Below are 22,500 nucleotides of genomic sequence, written 5' to 3'. Positions count from 1 at the left end.
ATCAATAACATTACTAATGATGTTAGTAGAAATGATAATAACACGAAATAATGATAATGATTAGTGTAATAAAGATATTAATAGGAAAAGAACAACAAAACAAGTAAAAAATAACACATAATAGAAAATGATAGTTTAACGACGGTAATGGAAGAAACACCGATATGAGCGCCAGACTGCCCGGTTTCCCTTGTTTTATTTTTTGTAAATAAAGCGACCCCAACAAACCCTCGAAGTGTCAGTCTCGTTTGAATCGTCAGAAGACTAATTTCATATAAAAATCTTCGTAAAAAGATCAAAATTAACAGATATCATATAAGATCTTCAACGGCAAAAGAAGAACAAGAAACAGAGATCCAGGGAATATAGTTTTCAAAAGTCTGAAACCCGATAAAAGAAGAAAAAAGAAGAAGAAGGTGAATTTCTAGCCGGCGAACGGACTTGTTTATGTTGCGAATAGTAAGCGTACGGATGATATAATAATCCCCAAACCAAACTAACAGAGATCATATAAAAGAAAGAATATAATAGAAAAAGGATCCAGGGGATATAGACTACTCAAAAGTCTAAAACCCTGTAAAAAAAAAATAAATAAATAAATAAAATAATAATAATAATAATAATCCCCAACTCAAAATAGAAAAAAATGTCAATAATCAGGTAAGCTAAAGCGAAAGCATGACACTTGGGTAAATGTCAGGAGACCCAGTCAACATCAAAGGTAATATTTTAGAAAAGTAGCTTGCAATGGATCGCGGTAATTTGGTATCGATGGAGTCTTTACACTCTAGTATCCAGTTATAGAGATGATACCGATTAATTCTGTGTATATTATTCTTATTTTACTGTGCAATTTCCCTGGTACCTTTCATGCCCTCCCTTGCTGTTGCTGCTAACGGATGGGAGGTTTCCGCACAGTGATATTTAGGGAACATTCCAGTTTCATACAGCTCTATGGGTTATTGTTTATGAAGTGACTGCACCCCACTGAGACTAACAGCTGTATTGCCAGTCACCCTGATCTCTCTCGCTCTCTTGCTCTCTTTCTCTTTCTTTCTCTTTCTCTCTTGCTCTCTCTTTCTTTCTCTCTTTCTTTCTCTCTTTCTTTCTCTCTTTCTTTCTCTCTTTCTATCTCTCTTTCTCTCTCTCTTTCTCTCTCTCTTTCTCTCTCTCTTTCTCTCTCTTTCTCTCTCTGTCTCTCTCTCTCTCTCTCTCTCTCTCTCTTTCTCTCTCTCTCTCTCTCTCTCTCTCTCTCTCTCTCTCTCTCTCTCTCTCTCTCTCTCTCTTCTTCTCTCTCTCCTCTCTCTCTCTCTCTCTCTCTCTTCCTCTCTCCCTCTCCATCCTCTTCCTCTCTCTCTCCCTCTCTCCATCTCCCTCTTTCTCTCCCTCTCTCTCTCTCCCCTTCCCTCCCTATCTCCCTCTCCCCTTCCCTCCCTCTCCCCTTCCCTCCCTCTCTCCCTCCCTCCCTCTCTCTCTCTCCCCCTCTCCCCCTCTCCCCCTCTCCCATTCCCTCCCTTTCTCCGTCTCTCCTCTCTCCCTCTCTCTCTCCCTCTCTCCCCTCTCTTTCCCTCTCCTTCCCCCTCCCTCTTCTTCCCCTCCCTCTCCCTCTCCCTTTTCTTCCCCTTCACCTCCCTCTCCTTCCCCTACCCCCTTCTCCTCCCTCTCCCTTTCCCTCTCTATCTCTCTCCTACTCCCTCTCTCTCTCCTACGCTCTCTCTCCCTCCCTCCCCCTCGCTCCCTCTCCCTCCCTCTCCCTCTCCTTCTCCCTCGCTCTCTCTCCCTCTCCCTCTCCTTCTCCCTCGCTCTCTCTCCCTCTCCCTCGCTCTCTCTCCCTCTCCCTCTCTTTCTCCTTTGCTCTCTCTCCCTCTCCCTCCCTCTCTCTCCCTCTCTCTCCCTCTCCCTGTCCCTGTCCCTGTCCCACACTCTCTCTCCCTATCCCTCTCCCTTTCCCTCTCCATCTCTATCTCTCTTGCTCTCTCTTCCTCTCCATCTCTATCTCTATCTCTATCTCTCTTGCTCCCTATCCCTCTCCGTCTCCCTTGCTCTCTCTCCCTCTCCGTCTCCCTTGCTCTCACTCCCTCTCCCTCTCCCTTGCTCTCTCTCCCTCTCCCTCTCCCTTGGTCTCTCTCCCTTTCCCTCTCCCTTTCCCTCTCCATCTCTATCTCTCTTGCTCTCTCTTCCTCTCCATCTCTATCTCTATCTCTATCTCTCTTGCTCCCTATCCCTCTCCGTCTCCCTTGCTCTCTCTCCCTCTCCGTCTCCCTTGCTCTCACTCCCTCTCCCTCTCCCTTGCTCTCTCTCCCTCTCCCTCTCCCTTGGTCTCTCTCCCTTTCCCTCTACCTCTGAATCAATAGACTTAGGAAACACATGGGATAAGTACCTCAGTTTTGAAAATAAGAAAGTTGTTTATAAACCAAGTAAACCCTGGTGGGAAAGAAAGTATAAGGAAAAGAAATGATTGTAGCATTTTATTTTGTAAAACTCTGTACTAATTATAAAGATTTTGAATATATAGTTTATTTTCTCTCATACTTGGTTTCTCTTACTTTATATTTACCACATTGCAATGTTGGAAAGAGGCTGAGTGACAAGTGCGTATGGACGGATGTCTGGGCTCTAGACAATGCCGTGCGCAAACCATTAAGCTGGCACATGGCGAACTTTACAGTCTGGTGTATTTTTAGGATTCCATATATATTGTGTCACTGCTAATTTTCAGGTTCGTATGTGTATTTACCCATTATCCATGTCTTTATGTATGTGGAAATAGTTGTACCATTCCATTAATCTTTGTTTTTATTTATTATCAAAACTTAATTCCATTAATCTTTGTTTTTATTTATTATCAAAACTTAATTTAGGATTTGTCTTAATTTCACCTTTTGATTCAGGAAACTCAATCCACGCTAAAATGTCAGTTACATATGCTGGAGCGGAGAGTGTGATATTGAACCATGAGATGTGGATGCTACAGCACTATTTCTTGAGAGAGGAAGTTGACCATTCAGCAAAGAAAAAGAAGTTCCAGATGTTGTTTGATCTTCGAACTCCATTCCTTATGGTAAGGTTCAATATTCTATAGATTTTTTAATCTAAACTTTGTTTATTTTTTCAGTTATTGTATGAATGTGTCTACAATAATTCTTTACTGCACAGACGCACTTACCATTGACTAAGTCCCCAACTTCACGTCACAAACTTTATTTATCAATCTAAGTTGCCGTGACTGGGTGTGTTTTTCGACCACGGCCCAAGGGGAGGATTGATGGGGGGCCAACATCCCTCAGGAAACATTGTCTTTACTTCACATATATTGCCGGATAATCTGCAAAATGGCTGTGGGTGACACTCTGCGATCTTTTACCCTCATTTTTGGTATTATCGTTTGTCTGCAGATTATTTCTGATGACTGCAGCTTTTTGTCATATACAAGAATATCAAATATAATGTGGCCAAACTTAGTGCATCTTTACCTTAAAGATTATGATTGTTGCTATGTTGTTAGCAGTACTAATTGCAATATAAATTAAGATATACTTCTAAAAATCAAGGAAAAGAGTAGACAAGAGAGATAGGTTGGAGCTAATGATTGCCTCATTGGTAACTAAGCACTTTTAGAGCCATCCATGTGTAAATACAGTTAATAAACTAAACTGTGAGCATGACATATCCATGCCTGCCATCTCTAGTATCATCAGGTTGGTTGTTACATATACATTATCTTTTTTGTTATTAAAATTTCTATATAGTATTGGTATCAATCATTGGGTTTTATGTCACAGTATACAGAGATTTTCTTTTTAATTGATTGGGATTCAAGAACATTTAGACTAATCACCACCCTTAAAAGAGAAGTAAAGAAAGGAACCCTTTATTTCAACTTATAGGAATAATGAAATAATGAGAATATTAATATTTTGAAAACTTTCAACAGGACGGGCAAGCTGAGAAAATTGCAACCCAGTTAGAAGGAAAGGAAATTAAGGCAAGAAAAAGAAAAAGAGGTAAACTACATCCCGTTAGTTGTCATATTATGGTATTTCTTTTGGTTTATTTCATACAGGTTGAAGCTCAGCAGTCCAGTCAACTTGAGTCCAGTCAGGTGCTGAAATTGCAAAAAAATTTCACTTGTGATACTTGGTATAAAAAAGACAGAATAATGATATACTTTTAGGCATTATTCATTGTAATAAAAGCAACATAAAGCTCAAGTTCGTGAGGGTAATTGACCAGGCATGCAACCTTGATCTTTGCTTCAATCAGCTCATAAGGCCCAGATTACCAAAGCCGCTGGACCACTGAATGCGAGACTAGTGCGATTCAACCTGTATTACCCGTTTGTCTTTTGTTTCTTATTCTTTCATGTATTTCCTTCTTTCTTGGTTTCAATTTTTTTCGTTTTCTTTATGCTTTTCTTTAAGTCTGTGATATTTTTCTTTTCGTTCAGTGCTTAGGCCTAATTTTCATCTTAATTTTAGTTGGTTTCATGTAGAAATATGTAGACTCAATTTACTTCATTGCTGATTATTTGTTTTTGTTTTGTTTTTGTTTTCTGCCCAGTCTTAGCAATCCAGTTTCTCTTTTGTAATTGCAGAATGAAGTGAGATCTTTTACAGAGCGCAAGTGCAGTGATATATTTTAGAGGTGAATAAAACTCATGCTTTATATTATTATTATATTTTTAAGGTAGGAAAACATATATCTAATAAATCTTAGAAAAAAAGGAAAAACATATCTAATAGAATGTTTTCAAATTCTTGATAATTGATCAACAGAACACAAAAAAATGGTTCCTCAAGACGACGACGAGGAAAGACACATCCAGGAAGTGTTTGCAGCCCTTCGTTTAAGGTCCGAATATAAGGAGATGTTTAGCTATGTCCCAAGCAGTGACGACTTCAGGCAAAACAACAGTGTGATACGTGAAATGAGGAAAAGGTAAAAGGGAAAAAGGTATGGGATTCCAGGGGGAAGAAATGTGTCTGTATTTTGGTATATGGGAATGGAATGGATTTTATAGATGGGATGAAAGAGCTTGGTTATTGAAGCTATGATTTAGAAGCTATTTTAAGGGTAATGTGAGGTGAATTATGTTATAGATTAATATTGTTTTAGGTTTTACTAAATGGCAGGATTGCTTGAAATATATAGCCATTTATGTAAAACATTTTAACTTATCAATTTTTTTTTTTTTTTTTTTTTTTTTTTTTTTTTGTCATCAGTCAATATTATATTTTTCTCATCATATTGTCTTTTTTCTATATTTTTCTTTTTTCTTTTATTTTTCCCCGCAGACTGTCATAACATATGTGCTATCCCCCAGATTTACAGAAATCTCAAACATCACGCTTCCAGTCCTTGACGAATCACACAATAATGCAGACATTGGAGTCCGTGAAATAGAAAACCACAAGTTCCTACTTCCGCGAAATGTCCGGTACATATGTGATGATGTTAGTAATCTACTGTCACATGTATCAGGAGATCAATTTGATATCATTGTGATGGACCCCCCATGGCTGAATAAATATGTAAAGAGACGATGCCTTGCTCATGGAAATCATCATGGGTATGTATATCTAGTTTTTCTCTCTTTCTTTCTTTTTCTTTTTTTCGTACTGTCACGAGATGTTTAACATCTGCTCAGAGAATATCAGATCCAGATGTCTGTGGTATTCAGCATCCAGGCTTGCATTTTGAGTACCTTGAGTGTTGTTAGAATCTGTCTTTGTTTTTTTTTGTTTTTGTTTTTTTTTTAAGAAAAGAAAAGAAAAAGAAAGAAAGAAAGAAAGAAAGAGTAAAAAAAATATATATATATATATATATATATATATATATATATATAAATATATATTGGAAAGTGCATCATAGTTCATTAAACAATAAAATCAAGTCCAGTTATTCATACAAGTTCATTGCAGTATCCCATGTAGATGATGGTCTGTAATATGTATATTGTATTGCGAATGTTAAAACAGAGCATGGCTGTACATGATACATGTACATCAAATGGAGTATCTTTTTGGAGAATACATTTTCAGTATTCTTTTTCTTTCTTTATCCCATTATCTTTATCCATTTTTCTTCTTATCAACAGGTATGACATGATGCCGGTCAGTGACATTCTTGCTCTACCGGTGGGCAAGATCTTGAGTCCAAAGGCCTTAGTGGTCGTCTGGTGCACTAACAACGCCAGTATTATGGAGGAGTTCGTTCAAGGGCTGCACAAGTGGGGTGTTCACTTGGTGGCAACCTGGTATTGGTTAAAGGTCAGTAATTGCGGTCATTATCTTTTTTGTTATTAGGATTTCTATACTATTATGGGAGTAGCAATTGTGGTTACTGATATTGTTATCATTATTATTATTATTATTTATTATTATTACTGGTGTCTTTATTAAGGTTATTATTATAATGGTAATTCTTATTACTATTAATTTTATCAGCATTATTGTTATTCTCATTTTGGTGTAATTGTATCTTGATTTTCATCATGATTATTTTCATATTTTTGTTGTTATTGTCTTTTCACTTTTCTTTTTTTTTCTTTTTCTTTTTTTTTCTTTCTTTCTTTCTTTCTTTCTTTCTTTCTTTCCTTCTTTCCTCCCTTCCTCCCTCCTTCCTTCCTTCCTTCCTTCCTTCCTTCCTTCCTTCCTCCTTCCTTCCTTCCTTCCCTCCCTCCCTCCCTCCCTCCCTCCCTCCCTCCTCTCTCTCCCTCCCTCCCTCCCTCCCTCCCTCCCTCCCTCCTCTCTCTCCCTCCCTCCTCTCCCTCCCTCCCTCCCTCCTCTCTCTCTCTCTCTCTCTCTCTCTCTCTCTCTCTCTCTCTCTCTCTCTCCTCTCTCTCTCTCTCTCTCTCTCTCTCTCTCTCTCTCTCTCTCTCTCTCTCTCTCCCTCCCTCTCTCTCCCCCTCTCTCTCCCCCTCTCTCTCCCTCTCTCTCTCCCTCTCTATCTCTCTCTCTCTCTCTCTCTATCTATCTATCTCTATCTCTCTCTCTATCTCTATCTCTCTCTCTATCTCTATCTCTCTATCTCTCTCTCTCTCTCTCTCTCTCTCTCTCTCTCTCTCTCTCTCTCTCTATCTCCCTCTCCATCTCCATCTCCATCTCCATCTCCATCTCCATCTCCATCTCCATCTCCATCTCCATCTCCATCTCCATCTCCATCTCCATCTCCATCTCCATCTCTATCTCTATCTCTCTCTCTCTCTCTCTATCTCTCTCTCTCTCTATCTATCTATCTATCTATCTATCTATCTCTCTCTCTCTCTCTCTCTCTCTCTCTCTCTCTCTCTCTCTCTCTCTCTCTCTCTCCCCCCTTTCCCTCTCCCTCTCCCGCTCTCTCTCTCCCCCCTCTCCCTCTCCCTCTTCGCATTTGTGGTGTATCTCTCATAAGAATAGGACGTGTTTGTATGCTTTCCTCAGCCGTGAGAGATTTCCAGAATCCTGTGTTTACCCCCCCCCCCCTCAGGCCCTCCAGTTTTTCACAACATACCACTGTCATATAACTTTCGTGATCCTAAAAGACGAAGGACATTGGATAATTAACGTAATTTTGCAAGGAGGATTTCTGGTGTTTACTGCATTGAACTCTGCCTCGTGGGTGGGCCTTAGGTCCCCTCTTCCGCAGGTGTTAGCATGGCCGGCGTTGCTATGAATTATGACATGGAAATAGAAAGCAAAAGTGTAAAATCACAAAGACATGTGGAAAGTGATTCCCATAAGAGGGAAAGAAATGAAGAAAGTGTAAGTGACATGAGTGACAATGAGAATGGGTGCAAGCAGGGGAAAAAGAGAAAGAAGAATGAGGAAGTCAAGGAAGTCGGAATACTGAAAGTGTGTATAGCAGGAAATGGCTGCTATTTCCATAGAACTGCGCCTTGAGTTTCATGGAAAAATTAAGATTGGCCATGCAGCTGGGCTAGGATTACCGTGGTTTTGAGCCACTTCTAAAGGAAGGCAGAGGAAGGCCATATCTCATGGTACAGGCAGGACATGTGGAGCAAATTCTGATGACTCATGGGTACCAGGGGAAGGTTATGACTGTCCCAAAGGATGGGGAAAAGCTCACGAAAGTGATCATTTTCCAGAACCCTACTATAATGGACCCCGACTTTCTGCTAGATAATGAAAGGTTTGTGTGGGTTAAGAGGAACGCGTCCAGGGGCGAGGAGCGGAGTCAGCTCGTTGCCCTGTGAAAAGAGCAGAGTACAGGAGGGTAGCACCATATGTGGAGCCACCAGTCATGTCCTGCTGATGGGGACACAAGTTATGGACATGTCAGCAGGACGCCCAATGCAGGTTCTACGGTAGGAAACATGACTCCAGGATCTGCCAGGCCAAAATTGAGAAAGGAGAGAGGATCAAGCCTTGCTGCTGCAACTGCAGAGGCCCGCACAATGCCAGGTCTTTGGCCTCTGGTAAAGGCAACAGCTCCTGTCCTGAATGCATGGCTGCAGGACGACCTGTCCGTGGTGCCATCGCCTAAGGTTAGCAAGCAAGAGCAGGACCGACAACAGGTGAAGGAAGTTCCATGGAGTATTTATATGGATTTCACTTGGAAAGAAATATCCGCATATGACATTCTAAATTCATTAGTAAGCTTGGAGGACAGCCCTTTATTAGATTTAATTAACATGAGCTATTTGGAAGGTAGATTGCCGAAGGCCTGGAAAAAAACGTAATAATACTTGTTTCTACATCATCTGATGGATACAGGCCTGTATCTCTGACATCCTGATTATGTAAAATGATGGAACGAATATTACTAAACAGTCTGATATGTGTGATTGGAGATGATATATGTGATTAGAGGTAAAGTCTTGTAATCTGTATTGGTTTATGAAAAGAAAGGGAACATTTAATTGCCTAATTCAGTTTTTTCCAACGATGCAGAAAAGTGTAGAGTATTTGTTGATTTACAGGGAGCCTTGATAAAGCCATTGGAGAAGTGATTATGTTTGAGTTGGCAAGGTTAAGGGTCATGGGAACGTTGCTTAACCAATCTACGCCGGGTGTCACACATATGTGACACCTCAAAAAATCAACATTGCTGGGCATCCTGCCGGTGTGACGTTGGATTGGAGCTTACACTCCAATTCCGTCGCAGGCAGATTCCGGGCCAGCCCAGTGCACTGATTTTGAAGCCACCTGGAAACTTTTATTTTCGACTTCAAAAAATACTGTCAATAGTGGGTTAAGTGGATTGATAACTATTTGTCTGAAAGAAGGGCTTGTGTATGGTTTCAAAGCTATTTGTCAGAGGAAAGAAATCTTGAGCTGGGAACTCCACAGGGAGGTGATTTAAGCCCAACACTGTTTAATGTACTAATAAACGGAATAGCCTCAGAGATGTATCCTCAGGGAGTCCAGCCAATTATATACCATCATCATCATCATGGGGGCTGACGCCGACGGGGGCGCATAGCCGCATCCACCCTTCGCTTCCACCTAAGAGGATCCCTCATGGCTAGACGCCAGGCAGGGACTCGGCCCATCTCTAGTTCTTCACGGCAGGTTTGGTCGATCTGCCCAAGCCATGACTTCCTCGGTCGTCCCACAGGCCTCCTCCACCCAGGGTTGTCTCGAATAGAGACGACCTGTTGGGCAGGATCATCCTGAGGAAAGCGAGCCAGGTGGCCGTATAGCCTGAGTTGGCGATCACGGATTGTGCAGATAACAGGGCTTGTGCCAGTCTCACGGTGCAACCGTTGGTTGGACACATGGTCCCGCCAACAGTACCCCATGATCTGGCGCAAGGACCTATTGCAAAAGGCTTCAAGACGAGCCTCCAAGGCACAGGACAATGTCCAGGTTTCGCTACCGTATAGCAAAACTGGCATTATCAGGGCCTTGAAAACCCGAAGCTTGGTCCTTCTGCACAGGTACCGACATCTCCAAATACTCTTGTTGAGAGAGTTCATGACCCCTGCTGCCAGGCCAATCCGTCTGCTGACTTCATGGTCTGACAGCCCAGAGTTATGAACTACACTACCAAGGTATGTAAAGCTCTCTGTGACTTCAATGTCCTCGCCGCAAGCACGTACCGACTGAACAGGTTCTCCTATCAAGTCCCCAAATTCCTGGACCTTGGTCTTGGTCCAGGAGACCTCTAGACCCAGGGGCTTCGCTTCATTGCTAAATGCATCGAGAGCCGCTACTAGGGTTTCCAAAGACTCAGATAGAATGGCAACGTCATCAGCAAAGTCAAGGTCTGTAATCTTGATATTGCCCAGCGTTGCCCCACAATGACTTTGAACAGTAGCTCTGCCCAGTATCCAGTCCATGCAAGTGTTGAAAAGAGTTGGTGCAAGGACACAGCCTTGCCTCACTCCTGAACTAACAGGAAAGAAGCTCGACAGGCCCCCACCACACTTTACAGCACTTTCAGTACCAGTATACAGGCTTGCTATTAGTCCAATAATCCTTGTTGGTATTCCTCTCAGCCTCAGGATCTCCCAAAGTGACTCCCGATGCACCGTATCGAACGCCTTCTTGAGGTCGATGTAGGCTGCGAGCAGCCCACGCCCGAACTCACGACGGCGCTCTACAATGACTCGAAGCGCGAGGATACGGTCTATTGTGGACTTACCAGGAGTGAATCCGGATTGCTCCAGTCTCTGGTGCCTCAGTAGATGGTCTCTGATACGTCTCAGAAGGATGTGGGCGAGAACCTTGCCTGGTACACTGAGCAGTGTGATGCCTCGGTGATTGCTGCAGTCCCAACGGTCCCCCTTCCCCTTCCCCTTATATACGCAGATGATATACTATAGTAAACTTGCTCAAACATTAGGGCTGGTTATCAGTGAAGAAAAGACAAAGTTTCAGAACAAACAAAGGGATAATGTGGGACTCAAGTTAAATGATAAATAGGTAGAGAAAGTATTGACATATAAATATCTTTGTGGATACATTGGCTTTACTGCCTCAAGTAAAAATGCTGATGTGAATCATATATTGACTCATTGTAGGGTGTGATTATGACTGCTCAGAGCACTTGCTTGTCGCGAAATAGGAGCTGGGGTGCCCTTACTGAAACTAATCTACATTAGTACAATAAGATCCCTGGTAGATTATGCAGCACCAGCAATTTCCATAGCCTGTCAAGGGAGACTCCAAAAACTTGAAACCATACAGAATGAAGCTATGAGAATAATCTTTGGGTGTCAGAGGATTACCAGAATAGATATAATGAGAGCAGAGATGGGATTGTAAAGCATTGTACAGAAAGAGAGAGAGACCAATGCAACAGCAGCCATCAGATTAATGAGAGGGGCCAGTGGAAAGAAAGATAATTTTATAGGCAAGGCAAGTGAGGATATATGGTGCTTAGAAATACCATTTAAGTGTTATGAATTGAAGGATTATTGTCATTCAGACACCTAAGGTGCTGCCATGGGAGGATCAGGATATTAAATTATCATGCTTTAACAATTTTCTTGAACCATTTGTTTAATGCATTGATACCAGGGTGTCCATTGTGATTTTAGTTTATCAGTTTTTCGTCACCAAGGAGATAATTACTAGTCTTACTTGATCTTATGTGTTTACCCTTTTTATTATTTTTACAGATATTTTTCTTTTTTTCTTCTTATAGCTATTTGTATTGATAATAACATGAAGATAATCTCACTGAGTAATAATGATAATGATAACAGTAATGAAATTGATAACATCAGGAAAAAATAAGTTTACCAAAAATTCAAGGAATGGGGATATCAGTAAGGTCAAGAAGCCCTACTAATTGACTACTTTTTTATTAATCTCTTGAGGAGCCGTCTCTGTGTTAACAAATTTCCCAAAACAAAACTAAATTAGATTGGAGTTCCCTGGTGCCATTGGGTTAATTTTGTAAGTTAAAAAAAAGAGAGATCACTAATATCTATAATGCCCTGTGTTTTTCCTTCAGACATAAGAATAGTAAATAGTAATTCATTAGAGTGGCTCACCTCAAGTTTTTTTTTTAATCTACAGGTTACCAAAGGTGGGGAGCCTGTGACACCCTTCGCTGCCAGTCACGGTAAACGGCCATATGAACGCTTGCTGATTGCAAGCAACTGTGAGAAAGACAAAGACACAATTCCTGACGGATTAGTAATATGCAGCGTTCCCAGTGGAATCCACTCCCACAAACCTCCATTAGATGGTAAGAATCGGTGATTTGTTTTCATAATTTCAAGATTTTTCTCTGGTAACTTAGAAAGAGCATAGTTATTTTTATAACACCTAAGTGTATGGTTATTTGTTTAGAATAAATATTCATAAATATATTCTTAACTACCAATTACTACTGTGTAGGTAGATGTAGCTGTGGGTAGGTATAGATATGTATGGTAAAGGTAAGTATACACCAACCCATAATAATGTTATACTGTTAACACACCCTGAAATGTGTTAGAATAAGCAATTTCAAGCTTTCCATTTCTGTATTTGCATACTCTTAAAAAATACCTAAATACACAACCCTTCTAGTCCATTCAATCTTTGTATATAGAAGGCTTTATTCCTTTTTAACATCACAGATGTCTTATTGGGAAGCTTATTAGATCTCATAATATGATTTACTGCACAATAAAATAACCTCTAGTGTCGTTAATTCTATAGGTATTTTGTTATGCAAATTTTCCTCCTTGCAAGTATAAATAGATAAGATGACTGAAAAATGTTTAAACCACTTTGTCCATCACTCATTCTGACTTAAAAAATTGGTTTCAAAATGAAGTACAGTTTCTAAGACAAAAAATTATCAGGATTACCATGTTTTCTGTAAAAACAGTCATGGTAGAGTGAAGATAGTTTTCCTAATGAAAGAATTTGCAACAGTGGGCAGTGGAATTACCTTTTCTTACATTTGAATGCTTAAAAATTTAAATCAGATATTCTTATACCTCCAAATTTAAAAACTTCAGAAGTAAAAATAGTAATGTAATAAAAATGAAAAATCCGATTTGAATCACAAAAATTTCTCCTTTTTTCCACCTTGATAGATATTTTCTTTTTCCTTTTTTTCTTTTTTTTCAGAACTTCTGAAGAGATTTTCATCACCAGAACCAAGGTGTTTGGAACTATTCTGCAGGAGCTTGTTGCCGGGATGGACATGCTACGGGTTGGAAGTGGTCCGTCTGAATCATTCATTTCTGTTTGAAGATGAAACCCTGTAATCCGGTACAACATTATAATTCTTGAATCTGTTGTATTTCAGCCATTAAGCCATTATCATTGAACCTTTAAATCATCCCCTTACTTTAACAAAGACTTCTAAATATTCTTTAGACAGGTTTTGCCACTATTTTTTCTTTCTTTCTTTCTTTCTTTTTTTTTTAAGGTGGGAAAGGGTCTTTTCAAACAGAAAAATCATATATTATAAAATAATAGGTAGAGTCTTTTAGTTTACACATTTTTACATAAACATACTGCTTGTTATGAGAAATGGTTATTTCCGAGAATGGAAAATTTTGTTTATTGGATCCTTTAGACCTTCAAAATGTTCCCCAAGGAGTGATGTGCCCACTACATTTGCTTAGGGTGGGTTAAGGGGGTCACACTAGCACTTTTTCCGTCAATTTTTTGACAATTTTCTGAAATTTTGTCAATTTTTGAGAGAATTGTTGATTTTCCAGTCAGACGATAATGATCGTTTCCGTCTGAAAACCTTTCCGTCAATTTTTTTTCAGCCAAGCATACTCAAATCACGAGTTATATTCGAGAATGTTTGTATTGATGTTAAATAAAATTGTCAAAAAAAATTGACGGAAAAAGTGCTAGTGTGACAGCACCTTTACTCTTACAAATTTATTCCCTAAGATCATCAATATCACTAAAATTCAGATTTCTGTCATACGGCTAGTGTAAATTATATTTCTTTCAGTTGAACATTGTAACTTGATAAAAGGCTGGGAAATCATCCATCAAATGAAAAAATAAGTAAAACTACATAGTGCAAGAAATGTCTGCCTTGCCCCTCCATCCTTTTCATGAAAACTCTACTTGGAAAACAGGGGTGGCTGTGTGGATCATTGTTTGAGAAAAAAATATGATTGTGGTTGTGTTGCAGGTGAGCTTTGCGAGGGGGGTAAGGGGAGTAGGTGGTACTAAGTTAACATGAGTGTGTGACCATACTTTTTCATGGTAAACAAATTTTGCAGAATCACTTCTTTTCACCTGTGCTACCTGTTTGAAGGAAGCATGTCTGTAACTAGGACTGAACAGTGGCCGTGTGAGGTGTTAATCTGAGTTTTCAGTGAGTTCATATGCTATCCAATATGACCCCCCCAATGCCATACTTGGGAGGGCTTAGGAGACGGAGCATGGGACACAATGTTGGGAATCGCCCTACCTTGGGCCTCAGCCCTCAACTCAGTTTTACTCCGTCTTTTCTTCTACCCTCTCTTCTCCAGTCCCCTTCAACTATCCACTTCTTAAGGTGTGAGAGCTGTGTTGAAAGGATGAAAGGCAGACTACCAGTCATGAATGACAAGAGGGTCATGGGCATGGTATTCCCCCGTTTAGTTCCTTGACCATTGCCCCACAACCCCCCAATCCCCTGCGAGTTGTAGCCATGGGAGCGATGAAAGGATGAAAGGCTGACTTTGTACCAGTCATGATCGGCCTATGGGAGCCATGGGCACAGCATTCCTGTTTAATTATCTGGCCCATACACCTCAAGGGGACCCTGAGGGGTGAACCATTTCTCTCTCCAGCATACTCTGGGTTTACCATGGCCAGTAATGAAGATATTGTAACTGTATTAGGCTTGCCCCTTTATCAACTAGCTCCAGTCATCTTATTTTCCCCAATTCCCTGACCCCAGGCTTTCCTTTGAACTTGATATGTGAGTAGTCCCTCCTTAATGCCTACTATCACCTCAGTCCAGACCAAATCAAGGAAACATTCCTCCTCTGCCAATATCATCTACCCCTTCCTCCCTTATTACTACCCTGCAGCCTTATTATCCATCTCTCCACAGTACTACTTCAATCAACACCACCCTCTTCCACATTTTCACTTACCCCTTTTTGCCATTATTTTTTAATGACCTATGGCCTTCCTGATAGGTGAGCATAAGAAGATAAAGAATAGAAGGCATTACAAAACAAATAAGAAAAAAAAAACTCATGCTCATTGTTGTTTTAGGGGGAGTCTTAGGCCCAATGAAGGGGATTACCTCTACCTTGGACATCAGCCCTCGCCTCAACTGATTTTACATGGTCTTTTCTTCTCCCCCTTTCCTTTTCCTTCTTTTCTTCATCCACTTCTTCTGTCCACTTCCTAGGATGTGAGAGCCGTGCTGAGAGGATGAAAGGCTGGCTTTGTATCAGTCCCGAACGGCCTTCGTACTCCGTTTGCTTTTCCTTCTCCCTTCTTACTACCATACTAACCTACAGCATTCTACAACCTTTAGCATCAAACACGTTTTTGTTCTAATTGGTAACTAGTTTTTACCCTTTTTGCCATAATACTTTGTCATAGTGCTGTATGATCTTTGATGTATGGAACATTTATTTTGATCATTAGCCATTCTGGTAATCCACAAATAATGCCTTATGAAGCAAAAAACTTGCTTACCCAAGCCCGACCCTACTACTATATTTTGAATACATCACAAATGACTTGAAATGTTGACATGGTAGAAAATTTTCAATAAATAAATAATAGATAAAAATTTTAATTGAAAGGAAAAAGTTCCCTTTAAAATTTTGGTTTTAATGCTTTAGCTTTTACCATCTTAATATCATAATGTCTTGAGTCAGCATCTGTTTCTATCTATATTTTTTATTTATTTTTACCATTAATACAAACGTGTAATTAGGATCTGAAATTAAACTTGTATCACATAAGAAAAAGGTTTATTTCCATTTAAATACATATTTTTCTGAAAGCTGATTTGTATGACTGGAATGGGTGTATGAACTTGTATGATATTAAACATTATTTTTCAACATACAGCTACAATTTTTATACAAGATATCTTTCAGCAAGATGTATAAAGTATGTTTTTTTAAAAAGGCAAAAGAAAAAAGAAAAGAAAAAATTGTAATGTGAAGGAGAAGACTTTATCCAAAAATTTGAACTTTGCACCTGCTGTTCAATGTGAACAAATCTTGTTTGAATCCGATTTGAATTCCTTTCAATTTCTTCCCTCACATGCAAGTCCTTCTACTACATGAAATGATAAATATTATGATAAAGTAAAATCAAAGATTAAGATAAAAAATCTTTGTAAATGTTAAACTGCTGGGAATTGAACCTTGAATTGGACAACACAGTTTGAACTATACTGAATTTCCCTCGAGGGAATGAGAGAAAAAGAAAAAAAATTTAGCGAGTAAAGCAAGAAATCTCTCCACATACAAACTTGCCAAAAGACCACAATGTATTTCCTCATTGGACATAAGGTCTTTATCATCAAAATGCTGCTTCTGAAATCCTGTATTTGTACCATGCCACACAGTTAAACAAAGGGATTAAATGATAGAAGAAATTGTACAAGTTCAGAAAGACAATTGCATCTATATTAAGTCAGCATCTTTTCTTAACTTCCTTTTTTTTTAGGGCAACAGAACATAGTGAAGTGCAGTATATTCTACCTTTGAAGATAGTCTGAAAATATTTCATAGGTACAGGTGTCAAAGAAACGGTAAAACAAGCTGCATGTGTGTGGATAGCTTCGATGCAAGCTATTCGATTTACCTGCACTAAATATGGTGGCATTTGAGAACTGTATCTAACTGGACAGCATTTTTTTTTTGTTTTTGTTTTTTTTGACAAGTTTATTGCTGATCCAATTTGTGTTATGATACAAAAATAACATGAAGGAGATATTGTTTTCATTTCTTGTTTTCTTTATACATGCCTCAAAACACGTCACTTGTTTCATTTACAGGAAACTAAAGTCACACTATATCCTCTTCTTGTAACCACAAATACATAATGTCATTCACACTCTTTTCATACTTGACATCTACATATATGTGAAGTTGAACCTGAAAAGACAAAAGAGAGAGAGAGGTTACTTACTATAAAAAAAAAAAAGTCATATCAAATAACATATTAAAGGAATAAGTCCCAGTTTTTTTTTTTTTTAACAAAGGAAAACTTGTATGAAATAAGAAGGTAATAACTGTAACCAGCAGAGTGCAGCTCATACATTGTTAAACTCTCAAAATCAAAAAATAAACAGATAAATAAATCACACAAACCTGCACAATGACTGTGGCAAAGAGGAAATAATCGGTCCGTATCCCTGAGAATTGTCATAGAGTTCAAACAAAGGTGCTGCCACTAACTTGTAGTTCTTTGGTACTGCAAACAATGCTGTGGACAAAATAAAGGGAAACTAGTATGAGAATCTGGAAAAGCCAATTAATCAACCTGTAAATATGTGTAGTAATTTTACATTGGAATAAATAAACAAAATTAAAAAAGTATAAATAAATAAAAAAATATATATATGTATATAAACAGCAGCAGCTCATTATCACACACTGTGTCCTTACCCTTCTCTCCAAGCTGTACGAGGAAGAGCTTTTTATGTTCCTTTGGCTTGGTGATGTGTGAGGGGATGTAGGGGTACTGTGGAGGCTCAAAATTTGGCCGCCACCAGTTACCAATGATGTCCTCTATGACCCATTCCTGCTTGAGCCCATCCTGCCGCCCCAGGGTTTCTGTCAGCAAGCGCTTGAGTCCCTCCACTTCGTCTTCCTCAGTGTTCAGCTCTCCACCCGGTCTGGTGATGGGGTAAAACGAGGTGCTGCGGGTTAACTAATGCATGGAATATGATATGGGTATCTGAAATCCTTATGTAATGGATACGCCCAAAAACAACACGTGAATCTTTTTGTAAAGTAAGATAAGAATGGGTGTACATGTGCATGTTGCTCCATGTCTGGACATCTGTCAAGCTCATGATAATGAGGTATTACTCAACATATGGTAGTATTCACTCTGATCAAACATACCCATAATCAAAGGGGTAACATGAGCTTTGTTTGTGACCCGACTAGTCTTAAAATTTGTCGAAGAATTAAATCTATTACGAAAACTGTTCTGCACATCACTTTCAAAAGGGGCAAGGAAACTAGAACTTTAACAAACAAAAATTATTTGAAATATCAGAAAAATTCCATTCTTCTCTTCAACCTCTGCTTCATCCAGCCATACAACCTTAGTGATAGACTGCCACCTACCACACACCATGATACCCAGGTGGGAGTTCAAGTATCTGTCTGTCATTATCACACAATTCCTACTTGGCAGTCTCATTCTTATAGAGACCTCTTGCAGCCAAAGTCACTCTTGAAGCTTTAAGACATACTAGTAACACAGGTGGTACAGCTGGTGAAGCCAACAATGCCTTCAACAGGATGCATCACAACAACAAGGTCTTGCTCAATTTAAATCAACTTCTACAATACATGTGACATGACCATCCCATCATGGAAAAACCTGGGTTGATGGCCAGGTGACGTGAACATGCCGTCATCGGACAAAATGGACATAGGCTAGTTGATGCAAATGTGCCATCATGAGCGAAGGCCTGGGGGATGGAAAAGACTCGCCAGAAATCTCTTAGAATGTAATTAAACTCATTTGGCGCTTAGAAGGGGCTTTTGCATTATTCCCATTGATAATGAATGTGGAATGTAATATGCGTCAGTTGTGACTGGAAGAGCCCCGGTTCCAAGGAGGAGGACACCATTTCCATTCTCAGCAGAGTATTGCTGGCTGCTGTGACTGGCAGTGAAAGTCACAGAAAATTTTTAAAATTACCAAAAAATAAGATACATGACAATAACTAAATGTTACATATTTTTTTTCTTGCACTGAGTTATTTACAGCATATAGAGATGATGTGGTGTCTGTGAAAGGAAAATAACTTATTACCATCTGGATAAAGCAAATTAATAGACAAATAAGGACATTATTAAGTGACAAAAAAACAAAATTGATACAAAATAACTTTATAATAGTTAAGTCTTGTCCCTGCACATGAGTTACCAGCCAGAGTTTGATGAAAACAAACTTTTGAGCTGAGTAAAAATGGTAAGGAGACCTAGTGGAATATGCAGCCAGATTAACCAAAAGTAGTAAGGTATTTATGATGTCATAAACTAAATGGTAATACCATTAGGTATTACCATTTAGTTCTAAATCTAAAGACCAAGACCTGCATTATCCTGGTTGCAACACTGCAGAGAAGCTTTGAGAGTAATCATAATGTTTTAGGTATACTGGGAAAAAAGAGAGAGACAGGGGGGATAGGTCTCTCTCAGGTGTTTAGACCTAAAGTAAGCATGTTCTGTACCTACAAATTAATTTCAGTAAAGAAAAAGGATCAAAGATATCCTTCTTAAGTCTTCCCTGCAATGGAAAAAGTAATAAAGTATCGCTTACATTAAAAACAAAGACAGAAAAACAGAAGAATAGCAAATCCTGACTTACAATTTAAAGAAGGTTGTGCCCAGCTGCAAGAGTAGCACATGAGGGAGGCCATGTTCGTGGACAAGAAGTACCGCTTCCACGCTCCTCCTCATGCCAATCTTATCAAACTCCTCTCGCATGCGCTGGAAACGGGCAGGGACGCTGGGGTCCTTTTCGAATAACGGGTCCTTTGTGCCAAATGTGTAATTTGTCAAAGGATACCTGAAAAGAAACAATGTTACAGCTAACTTGAAAAGAAATTAGGTTTATCAAACCTGTCACTTCAAAAGATGATCTTAGATAAATCATATATGATGATGTTCAGAAAATACCTTCTAACTTTCATGTTTCTTTTCATCTCTGTATACCAATAACACTAAACAAGTAACTGACAACTTAGAAAAAAGTGTTAAATGACTGGAAATTTATAAATCCTCGAGAGGTTCAACATGAAAGACCACAACTCCTTCTCTTTCAATATAGACCCATTAACCCATTAAGTCTGAATAGCTACAATAAACTGACCTATGGAAGGAGAGTAAAGAACATGAGGAAGTAATTCTGGTACAGTTTTGCAAGTTTCTTCCCGCAACACCCTCATTTTCAAGCCCTGTTGTGTCCCTTCGCCTCCCTCGGCACACCACATACAAGCAGGTCCTGGTTTTGTCCTTGCCTCTTTTCTTCTTATAAAGGAATATGATATAAAGGTGCAAGTAGAAAATAATTCTTGTAATGTATGGCATCATTCTCTCTCTCTCTTTCTCTTTCTCTTTCTCTCTCACTCTCTTTCTCTTTCTCTCTCTCTCTCTCCCCTACTATCTCTCTTTCTCTCTCCCTCTCTCCCCCACTATCTCTCTTTCTCTCTCCCTCTCTCCCCCACCATCTCTCTTTCTCTCTCCCTCTCTCCCCCACTATCTCTCTTTCTCTCTCCCCCACTATATCTCTCCCTCTCCCTCCCTCCCCCACTATACCTCTCCCTCTCCCTCTCTCCTCCACTATCTCTCTCTCTCCCTCTCTCCCCCACTATATCTCTCCCTCTCTCACCCACTATATCTCTCCCTCTCTCACCCACTATCTCTCTCCCTCTCCCTCTCTCCCCCACTCTCTCTCTCTCCCTCTCTCACCCACTATATCTCTCCCTCTCCCTCTCTCCCCCACTATCTCTCTCCTTCTCCCTCTCTCCCTCACTATCTCTCCCCCTCCCCCCCACTATCTCTCTCCCTCTCCCCCCCACTTTCTCTCTCCCTCTTTCCTCCACTTTCTCTCTCCCTCTCTCCCCCACTATCTCTCTCCCTCTCCCTCCCCCCTCACTGTCTCTCTCCCTCTCTCCCTCACTTTCTCCCTCTCCCTCTCTCCCCCACTTTCTCTCTCCCTCTCCCTCCCCCCCCACTTTCTCTCTCCCTCTCTCCCCCACTTTCTCCCTCTCTCTCTCTCCCCCACTATCTCTTTCCCTCTCCCTCTCTCCCCCACTATCTCTCTACATCTCTCCCCCACTTTCTCTCTCCATCTCCCTCTTTCCCCCACTATCTCTCTCCCTCTCCCTCTCTCTCCCACTTTCCCCCACTTTCTCTCTCCCTATCCCTCTCGCAGTATGAGGACCAGATAGATGCCCAGGCTGTATCCTGCCAGACAATATGAGGTAAAAAAAAAATTGCAGACCAAGAAGAGGGAGTGGGGCAAAATTTGCTCTGAAGGGGAACCCAAGGAAGCCCCTAGAGCATTTTACAGACCAGGAGGGGGATAGAGGAACTGCAAGCCCCCTCAGAAAAGGGTTGGGGAGCAAAGACAAGAAAAATAATCAATGTGCAACACAAAAGCAAATTTAATAAATCATTTTCCTTGATCGTTTACCCCTCCCTCTCAATTCATCAAGTACTTTAGCTCTTCCCAACCATTTGTGGCCACTATATTAGCAATACTTCATCTGCAACAGGAATTAATACTGCATTTATTTGAAATATGTAGAAAAGTCATCAGAAAAATCCTGTTCATCCATAATCCCCTGTTTGGTATCATTTCCAATTTGGTTAAACGAGAGGAGCTCAACATGCACTATATTTTGGAGAAAATTACATACCCTCATTCCGCATGGTGTAACTAACACCATGAAAGTGAATAAAACAAGTTTACTCGTATATTGTGTTTTTGATAAGTGTCTTAACCTGAGATGTTTACTCTACAGTGCTAGTCAGAAATCTTGGCGTGAGAGGGTCCAGGACGAGATTTTTGACATTTTTCAGTTATACCCCTCATATATTATGCCAAATCGGCTAATAATCTTGGTACACTGTCAGCTGACAGATGAGTCATCCAACTCCACATTGCGGTTGCAGATATCACTCAATTGCCAACGGGCAGTGACAGTGAGCAGCATTGCTACGTGTTTTTTTCATGAATCAGATTGCTGTTATTACATCACCCTGTAAGGCGGGAAAGTCCAATACGGATATATTAAATACAACCAGAGTTTCATTGCTTGTAGAATTTTTCCCAAAGTGGCATTAAAGCTCTGCAACGCCCAACCTGGACAGTAAAGAATCCTCCACGTATATATGGCAAGATGGGGCGTCGGACAGACTTGTTATTGGGCATTCCCGTATGTTAGTCATATGCTCTGCCCTACAGTGAACATGTGGAAGATTCTTTGTCTTCCATTGCAGAGGTAGCAACGGGTACAGTCCCCTGCATTTGACAATATAGTGACAAATTCTGTGTATAATATTCATATTTCAACCCATAATTGCCCTGGTACCTTCCACACCCTCCTCTGCTATCAGGATCAAGATTGTCGCCAATAGGGGGGGTTCTGCTGCATAATTCTGATATAATTGGCTATTAGAGAGTGAGAGAAAAACATTAATATCATAATCGTTATGATCGGTTGTGGGGAGATATTACAAAAAACTAGAACGTTTAGTCCTCTACAAGAATATCGTCTTAATTTGCCCTACCTTAGTGAGCCCATACTGTAAAGATTAACCCATAATATAATTTACGTTTCCCTGAGTTACTTCACTGACATACCAATCTACTGTATATGGATGCCTGTGAGAGAGAAATCTAAAACCCATAATTACTCTCATTT

General features: G+C 40.0%; 2 protein-coding genes across 3 annotated transcripts in view; one reads left to right on the top strand and one right to left on the bottom strand.

The window, feature by feature from the left end:
• The first annotated feature begins 226 nt into the window (after positions 1-226).
• On the top strand, positions 227-13,214 carry Mettl4 (Methyltransferase like 4). Of its 2 annotated transcripts, XM_070114855.1 has the most exons (9): positions 227-416; positions 2,578-2,719; positions 2,892-3,061; positions 3,935-4,004; positions 4,776-4,938; positions 5,324-5,569; positions 6,098-6,269; positions 11,970-12,141; positions 13,017-13,214. In XM_070114855.1, the coding sequence occupies exons 3-9, from the start codon at positions 2,912-2,914 to the stop codon at positions 13,154-13,156; spliced, it is 1,113 nt and encodes a 370-aa protein (XP_069970956.1). In that variant the 5' UTR covers positions 227-416; positions 2,578-2,719; positions 2,892-2,911; the 3' UTR covers positions 13,157-13,214. The 2 variants fall into 2 exon arrangements, with proteins under 2 accessions (XP_069970956.1, XP_069970955.1); XM_070114854.1 differs by lacking the exon at positions 227-416 and having other exon boundaries at positions 2,534-2,719.
• Positions 13,215-15,826: 2,612 nt separating this feature from the next.
• Positions 15,827-22,500, bottom strand: part of Cpsf5 (cleavage and polyadenylation specificity factor subunit 5) — a 7,052-nt gene continuing 378 nt past the window's right edge. Inside the window, exons 2-5 of the mRNA XM_027357175.2 lie at positions 19,437-19,637; positions 17,492-17,721; positions 17,195-17,309; positions 15,827-16,978 (exon numbers count right to left, since the gene is read on the bottom strand). Coding sequence (XP_027212976.1) covers positions 16,957-16,978; positions 17,195-17,309; positions 17,492-17,721; positions 19,437-19,637 — 568 coding nt within the window. The 3' untranslated portion in view covers positions 15,827-16,956. The remainder of the gene's footprint in view (positions 16,979-17,194; positions 17,310-17,491; positions 17,722-19,436; positions 19,638-22,500) is intronic.

Source organism: Penaeus vannamei, chromosome 36 (assembly GCF_042767895.1).
Source record: "Penaeus vannamei isolate JL-2024 chromosome 36, ASM4276789v1, whole genome shotgun sequence".
In the NCBI taxonomy this organism is placed as follows: domain Eukaryota; kingdom Metazoa; phylum Arthropoda; class Malacostraca; order Decapoda; family Penaeidae; genus Penaeus; species Penaeus vannamei.
Note: the sequence above shows the minus strand (reverse complement) of the source record. Positions and strands in the feature narration are given on the sequence as shown.